The sequence below is a fragment of the Phaenicophaeus curvirostris genome, chromosome 33 (genome assembly GCF_032191515.1).
Source record: "Phaenicophaeus curvirostris isolate KB17595 chromosome 33, BPBGC_Pcur_1.0, whole genome shotgun sequence".
Taxonomy (NCBI): Eukaryota; Metazoa; Chordata; class Aves; order Cuculiformes; family Cuculidae; genus Phaenicophaeus; species Phaenicophaeus curvirostris.
The window spans coordinates 2,402,380-2,418,656 of NC_091424.1; the positions used below are offsets into that span (position 1 = coordinate 2,402,380).

General features: G+C 63.6%; 1 protein-coding gene across 1 annotated transcript; it reads right to left on the bottom strand.

The window, feature by feature from the left end:
- Positions 1–158: 158 nt before the first annotated feature.
- Positions 159–15,972, bottom strand: LOC138732525 (solute carrier family 12 member 6-like). The gene is made up of 17 exons (XM_069879126.1): positions 15,818–15,972; positions 15,272–15,428; positions 14,546–14,649; positions 14,341–14,439; positions 13,036–13,155; positions 12,039–12,143; positions 10,716–10,884; positions 9,143–9,335; positions 8,326–8,480; positions 7,071–7,202; positions 6,545–6,643; positions 6,026–6,108; positions 1,977–2,162; positions 1,779–1,889; positions 1,239–1,298; positions 625–672; positions 159–232 (listed from the first exon to the last, which is right to left on the bottom strand). Exons 1-16 carry the CDS (start codon positions 15,970–15,972, stop codon positions 666–668), a joined length of 1,935 nt encoding a protein of 644 aa, XP_069735227.1. The 3' UTR covers positions 159–232; positions 625–665.
- Between the last annotated feature and the right edge of the window lie 305 nt (positions 15,973–16,277).

Genomic DNA, 16,277 nt, shown 5'->3' on the forward strand with positions numbered 1-16,277 from the left:
TCCCTTCCCCTGACTCCGTACTTTGGTTCCCGCGCTGGTTTCTACACCTCTCCCTCCCCAGTTCCTCCCAGTCCCCCCCAGTTCCTTTCCCAGTTCCCCCAGTCTCCCTCCCAGCGCCCCCATTTCCCCTCCCAGTGCCCCCCCCTCACATCTGCTTCCCGCTGTAGATGAGCCGCTGCTGCTGGGGGGGGATCCCCTCCTTCTCCTCCACCCGCTCCTTGATCCGCTCCACCTGGCGCCATGATGGGAAGGGGGAAAAAAGCATTATGGGATGGCCGGGGGGCATTATGGGATGGAGGAGGGCAGCCCCAGAGCACTGTGGGATGCTGGAGGACCCTCCCCAAACCATAATAGAAGGAGAAATCAGCTCCCAGAAGCTTTATAGGGTGGGAAAAGGGACCCCTGTAGGCATTATGGGATGGCGAGATGGAGCCCTGAGGCATTATGGGATGGAAAAAGGGATCCCACAGGCATTATGGGATGGAAAACAGGCTTCTACAAGGCACTACATGACAGCAAAGGGGCTCCCCCAGGGCATTATGGGATGGAGAAGGGCCCCCCCCAGGCCGTTACGTGCAGGGAGGGGTTATTATGGGATGCAGGGCAGGGTCCCGACCCTCGCACCTTGTCCGTGGGTTCGATGTCGATCTCGATCTCCTTCCCTGTCAGGGTCTTGGGGGGGAAAGGGGGGGGAAGAAAGAGGCGTCAGACCCCTCCCCGCCCCATCACACCCCCCCCTCCATCCCATAATAACCCCACACACCCGCCCCCCGCGACCCTCCCCACCTTCACTTTGATCAGCATCGTGGCTACCCCGCGCTCCTCGAGCCCCGGACCGGAAGCGGAAGTGCCGCCTCAGCCCCCGCCCATTCTACTCGACGGAGGCGCAAGCCACGATGGGAGCTGTAGTCCCAATGCGCCGCAAAAAAACACGCGCGGACCTCGCGTGCCGCAAAGCACGGCGGGAGTTGTAGTCCCGCGCCTCCATAATGATAAGCGGGTGCCGCCATGCCGCAAGGGATGACGGGAGTTGTAGTCCCAAGGCTACGCAATACACCATGGGGGTTGTAGTTTGAAGCGTCCCCAGTCCGTCCCAGTGCCCCCCAGTCCCCCCATTCCCCCTCCCAGTCCCTCCCAGTCCCCCCATTCCCCCTCCCAGTGCCCCCATTCCCCCTCCCAGTCCCTCCCAGTCCCTCCCAGTGCTCCCATTCCCCCTCCCAGTCCATCCCAGTGCTCACCCAGTACTGGTGGCTGGAGGGGGCGGAGCCTCTTCCTGCCGAGGGGGCGGGGCACGGGCCCTGGGGGCGGAGCTTAGCGACCCCCCCCACCTCCCAGTGCCTCCCAGTGCCCCACCAACCCCTTCCCAGTGCTCCCAGTACCCTCCGTATGCCCTCCAGGTCCCACCCAGTGCCCCCCAGTTCCCCCCGGTGCCCTCCCAATTACCACCAGTGCTTCCCAGTGCCCCCCAGTCCCTCCCCAACTCTCCCCAGTGCACCCCAGTGCCTCCCAGTCCCCCCCCCCAGTGCCTCCCAGTGCTCCCAGTACCAGCAGGCCGGGTGTCCGCCAGGTAGCGGCTCAGCAAGGGCAGCTCGGCAGGTCGGGGCCCGGGGGGGCAGTGGCTCCAGGCGGCCTTCAGCAACTGGGACCAGTAACCTCCCAGTAACTCACCAGTGCCCCTCCCAGTACCCCCATTCCCCCTCCCAGTGCCCCCATTCCCCCTCCCAGTCCCTCCCAGTGCCCCCATTCCCCCTCCCAGTCCCTCCCAGTGCTCCCAGTACCTCCTGCAGGTCGGGGGGGGGCAGGGCGCTCTCCACCCGCTCCAGGAACTCGTGGTAGAGGCTCTCGAGCGCCCGCAGGAACCGCTCCCCGTACTCCTCCTGCGCCGGGCCCTGCGGACTGGGAGCTACTGGGAGGAACTGGGAGGGGGAACGGAGGAACTGGGAGGGACTGGGAGGGACTGGGAGGCTCTGGGGCACCTGCAGGTAGGCCTGTCGCCGGTTGCGGTCGCGCAGCAGCCCCAGAACGAGGTGCCGGAAGGTTCCTTGCGCCTCGGCCACGGCCGGAGCCTCCGGAGCCGCCTCCTCGCCGGGCGGGAAGAGCCGCTCGAGGGCGTCGAGGACGTGGGAGTCGCTGGGGGAGTCGCGCAGCAGCTCCAGCACCACCTGAGCGAGGCGGCCGCCGCCTCAGGGGGCCGCCATGCCAAGATGGCCGCCTCCACGCACCCCCTCCCCCCCCTCCCAAGATGGCTGCCACCTATGAGGGACCTCAACAAGATGGCTGCCACCTGTGGGGGCCGCCATGCCAAGATGGCCGCCTCCACGCACCCACCCCCACCCCCCCCCAAGATGGCGGCTCCCTATGGGGGACCTGAACAAGATGGCTGCTGCCAGGGCCCCAGTGGGGAGCACTGGGAGGGAGTTGGAGGGGAATGGGGGCACTAGGAGGGAGTGGGAGGGGAATGGGAGGGGGGAGGTAAATGGAGGCACTGGGATGGACTGGGAGGCACTGGGAGTACCGGGAGGGTACTGGGAGCATGGCTATCGCTCCGAGCAGGTCCATACTGGTCCATACTGGTTTCTACTGGTCCGTACTGGTGCGTACCAGCGCGCGCAGCCCCAGGCGCAGGCGGGCTCCGTGCCGGGGCCGCAGCAGCCGCGGCGCCGCCGCCGTCAGGGCCTCCAGCAGCCTCAGGGCCTGCGGGAACTGCGGCCGCAGGCGCCGCCGCAGCGACACCCACGAGGCCGCCAGCGCCAGCCGCAGCCTAGGGGGCGGGGCCTGAGCGATTGGCCACGCCCCCATGGCCACAGGCCACGCCCACAGGGTCCTAAGCCCCACCTATATGGTCTTAAGCCCCACCCACAGGGTCCTAAGCCCCGCCTACAGGGTCCTAAGCCCCGCCTATAGGCCCCAAGTCCCACCTACAGGGTCCTAAGTCCCACCCACAGCCACTAGGCTCCACCCACAGGGTCCTAAGTCCCACCCACAGCCGCTAAGCTCCACTCACAGGGTCCTAAGTCCCGCCTATAGGCCCCATGTCCTACCTACAGGGTCCTAAGTCCCACCCACAGCCACTAGGCTCCACCCACAGGGTCCTAAGCCCTGCCTACAGGGCCCTAAGCTCCTCCCACAGGGTCCTAAGTGCCACTTATAGGCCCCAAGTCCCACCTACAGGGTCCTAAGTCCCACCCACAGCTGCTAAGCTCCACTCACAGGGTCCTAAGTCCCGCCTACAGGCCCCATGTCCTACCTACAGGGTCCTAAGTCCCACCCACAGCTGCTAAGCTCCACTCACAGGGTCCTAAGTCCCGCCTATAGGCCCCAAGTCCCACCTACAGGGTCCTAAGTCCCACCTATAGGCCCCAAGTCCTACCTACAGGGTCCTAAGTCCCACCTATAGGCCCCAAGTCCCACCTACAGGGTCCTAAGTCCCGCCTATAGGCCCCAAGTCCCACCTACAGGGTCCTAAGTCCCGCCTATAGGCCCCAAGTCCCACCTACAGGGTCCTAAGTCCCGCCTATAGGCCCCAAGTCCCACCTACAGGGTCCTAAGTCCCGCCTATAGGCCCTAAGTCCCACCCACAGCTGCTAAGCTCCTCCTACAGGGTCCTAAGTCCCGCCTATAGGCCCCATGTCCTACCTACAGGGTCCTAAGTCCCACCCACATGGTCATAAGCTCCACTCACAGGGTCCTAAGTCCCGCCTATAGGCCCCAAGTCCTACCTACAGGGTCCTAAGTCCCACCCTCAGCCATTAAGCTCCGCCCACAGGGGCCCCACAGTCCCTCCCAGTGCTCCCAGTTCCCTCCCAGCGCTCCCCAGTGACTCCCAGTTCCCTCCCAGGGCTCCCCAGTGCCTCCCAGTTCCCTCCCAGTGACTCCCAGTCCCCCATTCCCCCTCCCAGTCCATCCCAGTCCCCCCCACTTCACCTCGCCTCTCCCCCCATGCCGCCTCCCCTCGCGCGCCGCGGTCGCGCCGCAAGTGACGTCATCGAGCTGCGACCGCTCCCGCCCCCCCCCCGGGGCCCTCCCAGTTCCTCCAGTTCCCCTCCCAGTCCCTCCCAGTTCCCCTCCCAGTCCCTAAAACCGGGTTTTTTGCCCCAAGATCCCCAGGACAAAACCACGAGGGACCAGAGACCAGTCTGGGGGTTGTACTGGGAGCACTGGGAGCCAGACTGGGAGCACTGGGAGCCCCAGGTCCCTACTGGGAGCCAGACTGGGAGCACTGGGAGCCCCAGGTCCCCACTGGGAGCCGGACTGGGAGCACTGGGAGCCCCAGGGTCCTGCTGGGAGCCGGACTGGGAGCACTGGGAGCCGGACTGGGAGCACTGGGAGCCCCAGGTCCCTGCTGGGAGCCAGACTGGGAGCACTGGGGCCCATACTGGGAGCACTGGGAGCCAGACTGGGAGCACTGGGAGCCCCAGGTCCCTACTGGGAGCCAGACTGGGAGCACTGGGAGCCAGACTGGGAGCACTGGGAGCCCCAGGTCCCTACTGGGAGCCAGACTGGGAGCACTGGGAGCCAGACTGGGAGCACTGGGAGACCCAGGGCCCCACTGGGAGCCAGACTGGGAGCACTGGGGCTCATACTGGGAGCACTGGGAGCCAGACTGGGAGCACTGGGAGCCCCAGGGCCCCACTGGGAGCCAGACTGGGAGCACTGGGGCCCATACTGGGAGCCCTGTGGGTCATACTGGTAGCACTGGTGCCATACTGGGATCATACTGGGAGCGCTGGGCTCGTGCTGGGCTCGCGCTTGAAGAAGCAGGGCTCAGACTGGTGTTGTACTGGTCTGTACTGGTCCATACTGGGATCGTGCTTGAAGAGCTGTGGCTCAGGCTGGCGGCATACTGGGAGCACTGGTGCTATACTGGGAGTGCGGCAGCCCATACTGGGATCGTCCTGGTCCGTACTGGGAGCACTGGTCCATACTGGGCTGGTCCTTGAAGAGCCAGGGCTCAGGCCGGCGTCGTACTGGTCTGTACTGGTCCATACTGGGAGTGCCGGGGTCCATACTGGGCTCGTGCTTGCAGAGCTGGGGCTCAGACTGGTGCTGTACTGGGAGCACTGGTCCGTACTGGGAGCGGCGGCCCGTGCGGGGCTCACACTGGGGTGGTACTGGTCTGTACTGGTCCATACTGGTCTGTACTGGTGCCGTCGCCCCCCCGCACCAGCAGCACCGGCCCCAGGCCCTCCGTCAGCACCTCCAGGAACTCCACGTCTCCCCAGTTAAGGACCAGTTCACACCAGTTTGAGACCAGCCACCCCTCCCAGTTCCTCCCAGTGCTCCCAGTTCCCCTCCCAGTTCCTCCCAGTGCTCCCAGTTCCCCTCCCAGTTCCTCCCAGTGCCCCCATTTCCCCTCCCAGTCCCTCCCAGTGCCCCAATTTCCCCTCCCAGTCCCACCCAGTTGCCCCCATTCCCCCTCCCAGTCCCTCCCAGTCCCTCCCAGTCCCTCTCAGTCCCTCCCAGTCCCTCCCAGTGCCTCCCAGTCCCTCCCAGTTGGATGCAGGAGTCGGGGCGCCGGGGCGGGGGAGGGGGCAGGTCGAGCAGCACGAGCCTCGCGCCCCCCGAGTGCTGCCCCATGGCCGCGTTCAGCCGCTGCGCCGCGTGCATGCGCCGCACGTTGCCCCTGCACCAGTACAAACCAGTATGAACCAGTATGAACCAGTATGAACCAGTACAGACCGATTCCCACCCCATCTGGCTCCAGTTCCCCCGCAGATGCCCTCCCAGTGCCTCCCAGTATATCCCAGTGCCCCCCTAGTTCCCTACTGCGCTGCATGCGTGCATCCCTAGCACCAGTATAAACCAGTATAAACCAGTATAGACCAGTATAGACCAGTATGATGTCCCTAACACCCCCCCAGTTCCCTCCCAGTATGTCCCAGTGCCCCCCAGCTCCTCCCCAGCGCCCCCCGTGTGGCTCAAAGCCCCCTCCCAGTGCTCCCAGTTCCCTCCCTGGGCCTCCCAGTACCCCCCCAGTATGTCCCAGTGGCCTCCCAGTGCTCCCAGTATCCCCAGTTTGACTCACAAACTGGGTCCCCGGGGGTGTCCGTCCTCCTCCTCGTCCTCCTCCTCGGCCGCGCTCGGAACCACTGAGGGGGGGGGCCCTCCCTGCAGCCAGGACCAGTACAGACCAGTACAGACCAGTACAAACCAGTACAAACCAGTGGCCCCCAGGACAGCCCGCAACCCCCTCCCAGTGCCTCCCAGTATGAACCAGTGACTCCCAGAGCACCAGCCTCTTCCCTCCCAGAGCTCCCAGTCCCTCCCAGTCCCTCCCAGTCGCCCCCATTCCCCCTCCCAGTCCCCCCCAGTTCCCTCCCAGTACAACTCACTGTTCCCAGTTCCCCTCTCAGTGCTTCCCAGTGCCTCCCAGTCCCTCCCAGTTCCCCCCTCCAGTCCTCCCAGTCCCTCCCAGTGCCTCCCAGTGCCTCCCAGTGCCCTCCCAGTGCCTCCCAGTGCCTCCCAGTGCCCTCCCAGTGTTCCCAGTGCCTCCCCAGTGCCTCCCCAGTGCCTCCCAGTGCCTCCCAGTGCTCCCAGTGCGTGCCTGGGCCGCCTTGGCCAGCTGCATCTGCCGCAGCATCTGTGCTCGTTGCTCCATCATGAGGGTTCGCTCGTAGGCGTCGGCCGAGACGTCGCTGTCGTCCTGTGGGGGGGGGGGGGGGGAAGCCCCGTTTTGGGGTGAAAAACAGCGATTTTGGGGCTGGCGGGAACCAAAGTGCGGGGGGCGGAACCAAAAGGAGGGGGTGGGGGGAAGGGATTGGCGGGTGCACCGAGGCGACTGGGGGGGCGGAAAGGAGGGGGCACCGGGGCAAAGGGGGAGGAAAGGAGGGGGAGTGGGGGGACTGGGAGGGGATCTGGGGGGACTGGGAGGGACTGGGAGGGACTGGGAGGGACTGGGAGGGGGAATGGAGGGACTGGGAGGGACTGGGAGGGGGACTGGGGGCACTGGGAGGGACTGGGAGGGGTTCGGAGGCATTGGAGGGTCCGGGGTGAGTGGGGGCCGGGGGGCACTGGTCTATACTGGTCCATACTGGTTTATACTGGTCCATACTGGTCTATACTGGCCTCACCAGCTCCACGACGTGGGCCTGGGCCTGCAGGCCGCGCCGCCGCGCCTCGGCCTCCAGCAGCCGCCGCAGCCCCAGGCTGTTCTCCCGCAGAGACGCCACCGCGAAGAGCCGCACGCGGCTGCCCCGCCACGCCTGGAGCCATGGTGGAGGGGGGGACCTATAGGCACCTATAGAGCCCCGCAACGACCCACAGGGCCCACAGGGACCATAGGGGATCATAGAGACCCATAGGGACCCCTAGAGACCCATAGGGGACAATAGGGCCCATGGGAAAACATAGGGACCCCTAGAGACCCCTAGAGACCCCCTAGAGACCCCATAGAGACCCTATAGAGCCCATAGAGACCCTATAGGGACCCATAGAGACCCCATAGAGCCCATAGAGACCCCTAGAGACCCCATAGAGACCCCATAGAGCCCATAGAGCCCCCATAGAGCCCCCATAGAGACCCTATAGGGACCCATAGAGACCCCCTAGAGACCCCCTAGAGACCCCATAGAGACCCCATAGGGAGCCCATAGAGCCCATAGAGACCCATAGAGCCCATAGGGACCCCTAGAGACTCATAGAGACCCCATAGGGACCCCATAGGGACCCCATAGAGCCCCATAGCGCCCATAGGAACCCATAGAGACCCCATAGAGACCCCTAGAGACCCCATAGGGACCCATAGAGACCCCATAGATACCCCATAGAGCCCATAGAGCCCCCATAGAGACCCATAGAGACTCCATAGGGACCCATAGAGACCCATAGAGACCCCATAGAGACCCCATAGGGACCCCATAGAGACCCCATAGGGACCCATAGAGACCCCATAGAGACCCCATAGAGCCCATAGAGCCCCCATAGAGACCCATAGAGACTCCATAGGGACCCATAGAGACCCTATAGAGACCCCATAGAGACCCATAGAGACCCCATGGAGCCCATAGGGACCCATAGAGACCCATAGAGACCCCATAGAGACCCCATGGACCCCATAGGGACCCATAGAGACCCCATAGAGCCCATAGAGACCCATAGAGACCCCATAGAGACCCCATAGGGACCCCATAGAGACCCCATAGGGACCCATAGAGACCCCATAAAGACCCATAGAGCCCCCATAGAGCCCCCATAGAGCCCCATAGGGACACATAGAGCCCTCTCCTGCCCCACAGTGCCCCATAACTCCCCCGAACCACCCCATAACCCCCCTAAACCGCCCCATAGCCCCCCCCCAGCCCCCCAGCCGCCCCCCAGCGCGCGTACCGGGTGGCGCCGCAGCAGCAGGGGCAGCAGGGTGAGCAGCCGCCCGTCGCCCACCACCCACCAGACGTCGAGGGTCCCCCCCTGCGCCCCCAGCTCCAGCGGCCCCTTGGCCACCAGCACCGCTCGCCCGCCGGCCCCCGACACCCGCAGCAGCTCTGGGAGAGGGGGGGGGGAGAACGGTGAGGGGGGACCCCAAAAATGCTCAAAAGCGACACCAAAATACCCCCAAAAGCCTCAAATCCACCCAAAACCGCCCCAAATCCACCCCAAAAGGCCCCAAATCCACCCCGTAGAGCTCCAAAACCCACCCAGAACCATCCAAAACACCCCAAAAAGCTCAAAATCTACCCCAAATCCATCCCCAAACCACCCCAAATCCCCTTTATCCCCCCCAAATCCCCCTCTATCCCCCCCCAATCCCCTCTATCCCCCCCAATCCCCTCTATCCCCCCCAAATCCCCCTCTATCCCCCCCAATCCCCCTCTATCCCCCCCAAATCCCCTCTAGCCCCCCCAAATCCCCTCTATCCCCCTCCCAATCCCCTCTATCCCCCCCAAATCCCCCTCTATCCCCCCCCAAATCCCCTCTATCCCCCCCCAATCCCCCTCTATCCCCCCCAAATCCCCTCTATCCCCCCCCAATCCCCCTCTATCCCCCCCAAATCCCCCTCTATCCCCCTCTATCCCCCCCCAATCCCCCTCTATCCCCCCCAAATCCCCTTTATCCCCCCCAAATCCCCTCTATCCCCCCCCAATCCCCCTCTATCCCCCCCAAATCCCCTCTAGCCCCCCCAAATTCCCCTCTAGCCCCCCCATACCGACGAAGGCCCGGGCGTGGGGGGGCTCCCTCCGGGGCCAGCCCAGCAGGATGGTGTTGGGGCGCAGCGCCCCGAGGCCGCAGCCCTGGACCAGGGACCCCAGCTCTTTGGGGACCCCCCGGGCGCCCCCCGGCCCCACCAGCACCTGCACGAAGCCGCGGGCGCCCTCGGCCGACAGCGCCTCCCGCAGAGCCTGGGGGGAAAGGAGGGGGGTCATGGGGGGGATATAGGGACACCCCAGACCCATAGGGGCCCCCCAAAACCCCCCCCAGACCCATAGGGACCCATAGAGCCCATAGGGATCCCCCCAAAGCCCCCAGACCCATAGAACTCACAGAATCTATAGGGACCTATAGGCATCGATAGGGACCCACAGAGACCCATAGATCCCATAGAGCCCCATAGAGACCCCATAGAGACCCCATAGAGACCCCATAGACCCCATAGAGACCCCATAGAGACCCCATAGAGCCCATAGAGACCCCATAGAGACCCCACAGAGCCCACAGAGCCCCATAGAGCCACATAGAGCCCCCATAGAGCCCCATAGATCCCATAGAGACCCCATAGAGACCCATAGAGACCCCATAGAGACCCCATAAAGCCCATAGAGACCCTATAGACCCCACAGAGCCCCATAGAGCCCCATAGAGCCCCATAGATCCCATAGAGACCCCATAGAGACCCCATAGAGCCCCCATAGAGCCCCCACAGAGACCCATAGAGCCCCATAGAGCCCTATAGAGCCCCATAGAGACCCCATAGAGACCCCATAGAGACCCCATAGAGCCCCATAGAGCCCTATAGAGCCCCATAGAGACCCCATAGAGACCCCATAGAGCCCATAGAGACCCCATAGATCCCATAGAGACCCCATAGAGACCCCATAGAGCCCCACAGAGACCCCATAGAGACCCCATAGAGCCCATAGAGCCCCATAGAGACCCCATAGAGACCCCATAGAGATCCACAGAGACCCCATAGAGCCCCATAGAGACCCCATAGAGACCCACAGAGACCCCATAGAGACCTCATAGAGCCCCATAGAGACCCCATAGAGCCCCATAGATCCCATAGAGACCCATAGAGACCCCATAGAGACCCATAGAGACCCATAGAGACCCCACAGAGACCCCATAGATCCCATAGAGCCCCCATAGAGCCCCATAGAGACCCCATAGAGACCCATAGAGACCCCATAGAGACCCCATAGAGACCCCATAGATCCCATAGAGACCCCATAGAGACCCCATAGAGACCCCATAGAGACCCCATAGAGACCCCATAGAGCCCCATAGAGCCCCATAGAGCCCTATAGAGCCCCATAGAGACCCCATAGAGACCCCATAGAGCCCCACAGAGACCCCGTAGAGACCCATAGAGACCCCATAGAGCCCCACAGAGACCCCATAGAGCCCATAGAGACCCCATAGAGACCCCATAGAGCCCCACAGAGACCCCATAGAGCCCCATAGAACCCATAGAGCCCCATAGAACCCATAGAGCCCATAGAGCCCCATAGATCCTATAGAGCCTATAGGCCCCCCTAGAGCCCCACGGCTGCCCCACTGACCGTCTCGGCCTGGCGGGCGCGGGGCAGGTCGTGGGGCAGCTCCCCGGCCAGCACCGAGCCCAGCACCGTCAGCCCCTTCCCAGTCTGTAACTGGGCGGCCAGCGCCAGCAACTGGGGCTGCGTGGGGCGCAGCGACGCGTCCAGCTTCACCAGCACCAGCAGCTGCGGCCTGCGGGGACACCCACGGCGGGACCCACAGGGACCCGTAGGGACCACAGGGACCCGTAGAGCCCCATAGGGACCCATAGGGACCACAGGGACCCATAGAGCCCCATAGAGCCCCTAGGGACGCATAGAGACCCATAGAACCCATAGGGACCCATAAGGGATGATAAGGCCCATAGGGACCCATACAGCCCATAGAGACCCATAGGGACCCATAGAGCCCATAGGGACCCATAGAACCCATAGGGACCCATAGAGACCCATAGGGACCCATAAGGGACGATAGGGCCCATAGGGACCCATAGAGCCCATAGGGACCCATAGAGACCCATAGGGACCCAAAGAGACCCATAGAACCCATAGGGACCCATAGAGCCCATAGGGACCCATAGAGACCCATAGGGACCCATAAGGGACGATAGGGCCCATAGGGACCCATAGAGCCCATAGGGACCCATGGAGACCCAAGAAGATCTATAGGGACCCATAGAGCCCATAGGGACCCATAGAGACCCAGGAAGATCTATAGGGACCCATAGAGCCCATAGAGAGCCACAGCAACCCATAGAGCCCCATAGGGCCCCACAGAGACCCATAGGGACCCATAAAGCCCATAGGAACCCATAGAGCCCATAGGGGACGATAGGGCCCATAGGGACACATAGGGACCCATAGGGACCCATAAAGCCCATAGGAACCCATAGAGCCCATAGGGGACGATAGGGCCCATAGGGACACATAGGGACCCATAGGGACCCATAAAGCCCATAGGAACCCATAGAGCCCATAGGGGACGATAGGGCCCATAGGGACGCATAGGGACCCATAGGGACCCCTAGAGACCCATTGGGACCCATAGAGACCCATAAAACCCCATAGAGACCCATAGGGACCCATAGAGCCCCTAGGGCCCCATAGGGACCCAGAGAAACCCGGAGAGATCTATAGGGCCCCACAGAACCCATGTAGCCCTATAGTGAGCCCCTACAGCCCCACAGCACGACCCAGAGCACCCTCCATCGCCCCATTCGGGGGGTGTATCCGCTGCGCCCCCCGTCTCCGCCCCACGGCTCCGCGTTCGGCCCCCTCTCCCCGCCCCACGGCCGCCCCACGGCTCCCTGGGGCCCTCTCCCCGCCCCAGACGCGCGGGTCGCTCACCTCCAGGAGGGCGCGGGGGGCTCCCCGTCCTCCAGGCGCAGGAGGGCGAAGCGGGCGGCGCTGAGGAAGAGCCCCCGCAGCCCCTCGCCCCACTCGCTCTGCGCCCTGCGATGGGGGGGGGGGGGGGGGCAGCCGTGGGGACACAGGGGACCCACAGCGACCCATAGGGACACACAGAACCCCAGGGGACCCATAGAGACCCATAGAGACCCATAGGGGACCCATAGGGACCCATAGAACCCCAGGGGACCCATAGAGACCCATAGGGACCCACAGAACCCCAGGGGACCCATAGGGACCCATAGAGACCCATAGGGGACCCATAGGGACCCATAGAACCCCAGTGGACCCATAGAGACCCATAGAACCCCAGAGGACCCATAGAGACCCATAGGAACCCATAGAGACCCATAGGGACCCATAGAACCCCAGGGGACCCACAGGGACCCACAGGGACCTATAGAACCCCAGGGGACCCATAGGGACCCACAGGGACCCATAGAACCCCAGGGGACCCATAGAACCCTGGGGGACCCATAGAGACCCATAGGGACCCACAGAACCGCAGGGGACCCATAGAGACCCATAGGGGACTCATAGGAACCCATAGAACCCCAGGGGACCCATAGAGACCCATAGGGACCCATAGAACCCCAGGGGACCCACAGGGACCCACAGGGACCCATAGAACCCCAGGGGACCCATAGGGACCCATAGGGACCCAGAGGACCCATAGAGACCTATAGGGGCAATAGGGACCCATACAGATTCCCCCAGACCCATAGAGACCCATATAGCACAGTGACCTATAGAACCCATAGAGCCCCATAGAGCCCATAGCGACCCACAGAGCCCCATAGTGACCCCCAGAGACCTATAGAGACCCATAGGGACCCCATAGAAACTCATAGAGCCCCACAGCGACCCATAGAGCCCCATAGCGCCCCCCAGAGACCTATAGAGCCCCCTAGAGCCCCGTGGCGCCCGCAGGCCTCACCCGCGGTACTCGAGGTACTTGTAGGCGGTGGCGCCGATGCCGAGGGCCAGGAGGGCGCAGGGCCAGCACGGCAGCGGAGCCAGCGCCAGGCACAGCACGGCCCCCGCCAGGGACACCGCCCTGCGGGACATAGAGACCCGTAGAGACCCATAAAGAGAGCCCACAGGGACCCATAGAGCCCATAGGGACCCATAGAGCCCATAGGGACCCATAGGGACCCATAGGAACACATAGGGACCCATAGAGCCTGTAGGGACCCATGGAGCCCATAGGGAACCATAGAGCACATAGGAACCCATAGGGACCCAGAGAGTCCATAGGGATCAATAGGAACCCATAGAGCCTCATAGGGACCCACAGAGCCCATAGGGACCCATGGGGACCCACAGAGCTCATAGGGACCCATAGTGACCCATAGAACCCATAGGGATCCATAGAGCCCATAGGGACCCAGAGAGCCCATAGGGACCCATAGTGGCCCATAGGGACCCATAGAGCCCATAGGGACACATAGTGACCCATAGGGACCCATGGAAACCAACAGAGCTCATAGGGACCCATAGTGACCCATAGAGCCCATAGGGACCCATAGAGCCCATAGGGACCCATAGGGACCCATGGAGCCCATAGGGATCAATAGGAACCCATAGAGCCTCATAGGGACCCATAGAACCCATAGGGACCCATGGGGACCCACAGAGCTCATAGGGACCCATAGTGACCCATAGAGCCCATAGGGATCCATAGAGCCCATAGGGACCCATAGAGCCCATAGGGACACATAGTGACCCATAGGGACCCATAGAGCCCATAGGGACACATAGTGACCCATAGGGACCCATAGAGCCCATAGGGACCCATAGAGCCCACAGGGACCCACAGAGCCCATAGGGACCCATGGAGCCCATAGGGATCAATAGGAACCCATAGAGCCTCATAGGGACCCATAGAACCCATAGGGACCCATAGAGCCCATAGGGACCCATAGTGACCCATAGGGACCCATAGGGATCCATAGAGCCCATAGGGACCCAGAGAGCCCATAGGGACCCATGGAGCCCATAGGGATCCATAGAGCCCATAGGGACCCATGGAGCCCATAGGGATCAATAGGAACCCATAGAGCCTCATAGGGACCCATAGAACCCATAGGGACCCATACAACCCATAGGGACCCACGGAGCCCATAGGGACCCATAGTGACCCATAGGGACCCACGGAGTCCATAGGGATTCATGGAGCCCCTAGAGCCCCATAGGGTCCCACAGAGCCCTATAGAGCCCATAGATCATCTGTGGGTCTCACCAGTGGTAGAGGCGGCATCGCGGGGCCCATCCCGGGGTGGGCAGGAGGCCCTGGAGGGCGCAGGCCAAGTTCAGGCCCAGGTAGGAGGTGAGGCAGAACCTGGTTATGGGGGGGAGGGGACACGACGTGACATCATCAGTGGGGCCGTGATGTCACGGGGGGTGACGTCGTCGGGGGTGGGGAGGAGGAGGGACGCGCCGCTCACACCGACAGGACGGGCGCCACCAGGTCCAAGGAGCCGAGCAGGACGCCGAGCGCCGACATCGCCGAGGTGGCCGCCAGCGGCCAGAGGCGCCCGGAGCCCAGGGCCTGCGGGAGAGAGAGATGGGGGGCGGCTATGGGTCACTATGGAGTGGCTATGGGGAGCTATAGGGCACTATGGGGCGGCTAGGGGTCACTAGGGGTCACTATGGGGTGGCTAGGGGTCACTAGGGGGTCACTATGGGTCGCTATGGGGTACTAGGGGTCACTATGGGGTGGCTATGGGTCACTATACAGCAGTTATGGGGCACTATGGGGCAGTTAAGGGGTGCTGTGGGTCACTATGGGGCGGCTATAGGTCACTAGGGGTCACTATGGGGTGGCTATGGGTCACTATGGGGTCCCTATGGGGCTCGATGGGTCTCCATGGATCACTATATGGCAGGGGACGCTCTGGGTGGGTCTCCATGGATCACTATATGGCAGGGGACGCTCTGGGTGGGTCTCCATGGATCACTATATGGCAGGGGACGCTCTGGGTGGGTCTCCATGGATCACTATATGGCAGGGGACGCTCTGGGTGGGTCTCTATGGATCACTATATGGCAGGGGATGCTGTGGGTGGGTCTCTATGGATCACTATATGGCAGGGGACGCTCTGGGTGGGTCTCCATGGATCACTATATGGCAGGGGCTGCTGTGGGTCGCTATGGGGCAGGGGGACACTCACGTGGGGCAGGGGCAGGGCCCGGGTCCTCGCCAGCCCCCGCAGCAGCCGTGCGCCCCCCGTCAGCGCCGCCTGCCCCACGGCCGCCCCCGACACCAGCCCCGACAGCGCCGGCACCCACGGCCCCGGCCACCAGGCCCCCCAGGGGCCCCCCGACCACCTGCGGAGCAAACTGGGAGCACTGGGAGCAAGCCCGGGGGCAGGGGGAGCAGTGGGGATGTGGGATAGTGGGGATACTGGGGGAACTGGGGGAACTAGGAGCACTGGGAACCCCCTTATGGGCACTAGGGATACCAGAGAACCCCCCCATGGGCACTGGGAGCACTCCTGGGGGCACTGGGGACATGGGAGAGTGGGGATACTGGGGGTACTGGGGGAACTGGGAGCAAGTCCAGGGGCAGGGGGAGCAACGGGGACGTGGGATAGTGGGGATACTGGGAGCAATGGGGACCCCTCCCATGGGCGCTTGGGATACTGGGAGCACTGCGGGGGGGGTGGCAGGGCCCATACTGGTGGTTACTGGTGTGTACTGGTATATACTGGTCTCACCTGGGGCGCAGCAGCCGCCGCTCGGAGCCGCCCCCCAGCGCCAGCGCCGCCAGCGCAACTGCGGCCGCGTCAGGGACCACAACCAGTGCCTCCCAGTACGGACCAGTGCCTCCCAGTCTCGCCCCAGCACACCCTCCCAGTGCCTCCCAGTCCATCCCAGTGCCCCCCAGTCCCCTCCAAGTCCCTTCCAGTCCCCTCAGTCCCTCCCAGTCCATCCCAGACTCTCCTAGACCCTCCCAGTCCGCCCCAGTCCCTCCCAGTCTCCCCCAGTCCCTTCCAGGCCCCTCTCAATGTCTCCCAGTCCACCCCCAGTCTCCCCAGTCAGTCCCAGTCCCCTTCCCAGTCCCTCCCAGTCCCCTCATTCCCCTCCCAGTGTCCCCCAGTCCCTCCCAGTCCTCCCCATTCCCTTCCCAATGCCCCCCAGTCCCTCCCACTGCCCCCCCAGCCCCTCCCAGCCCCT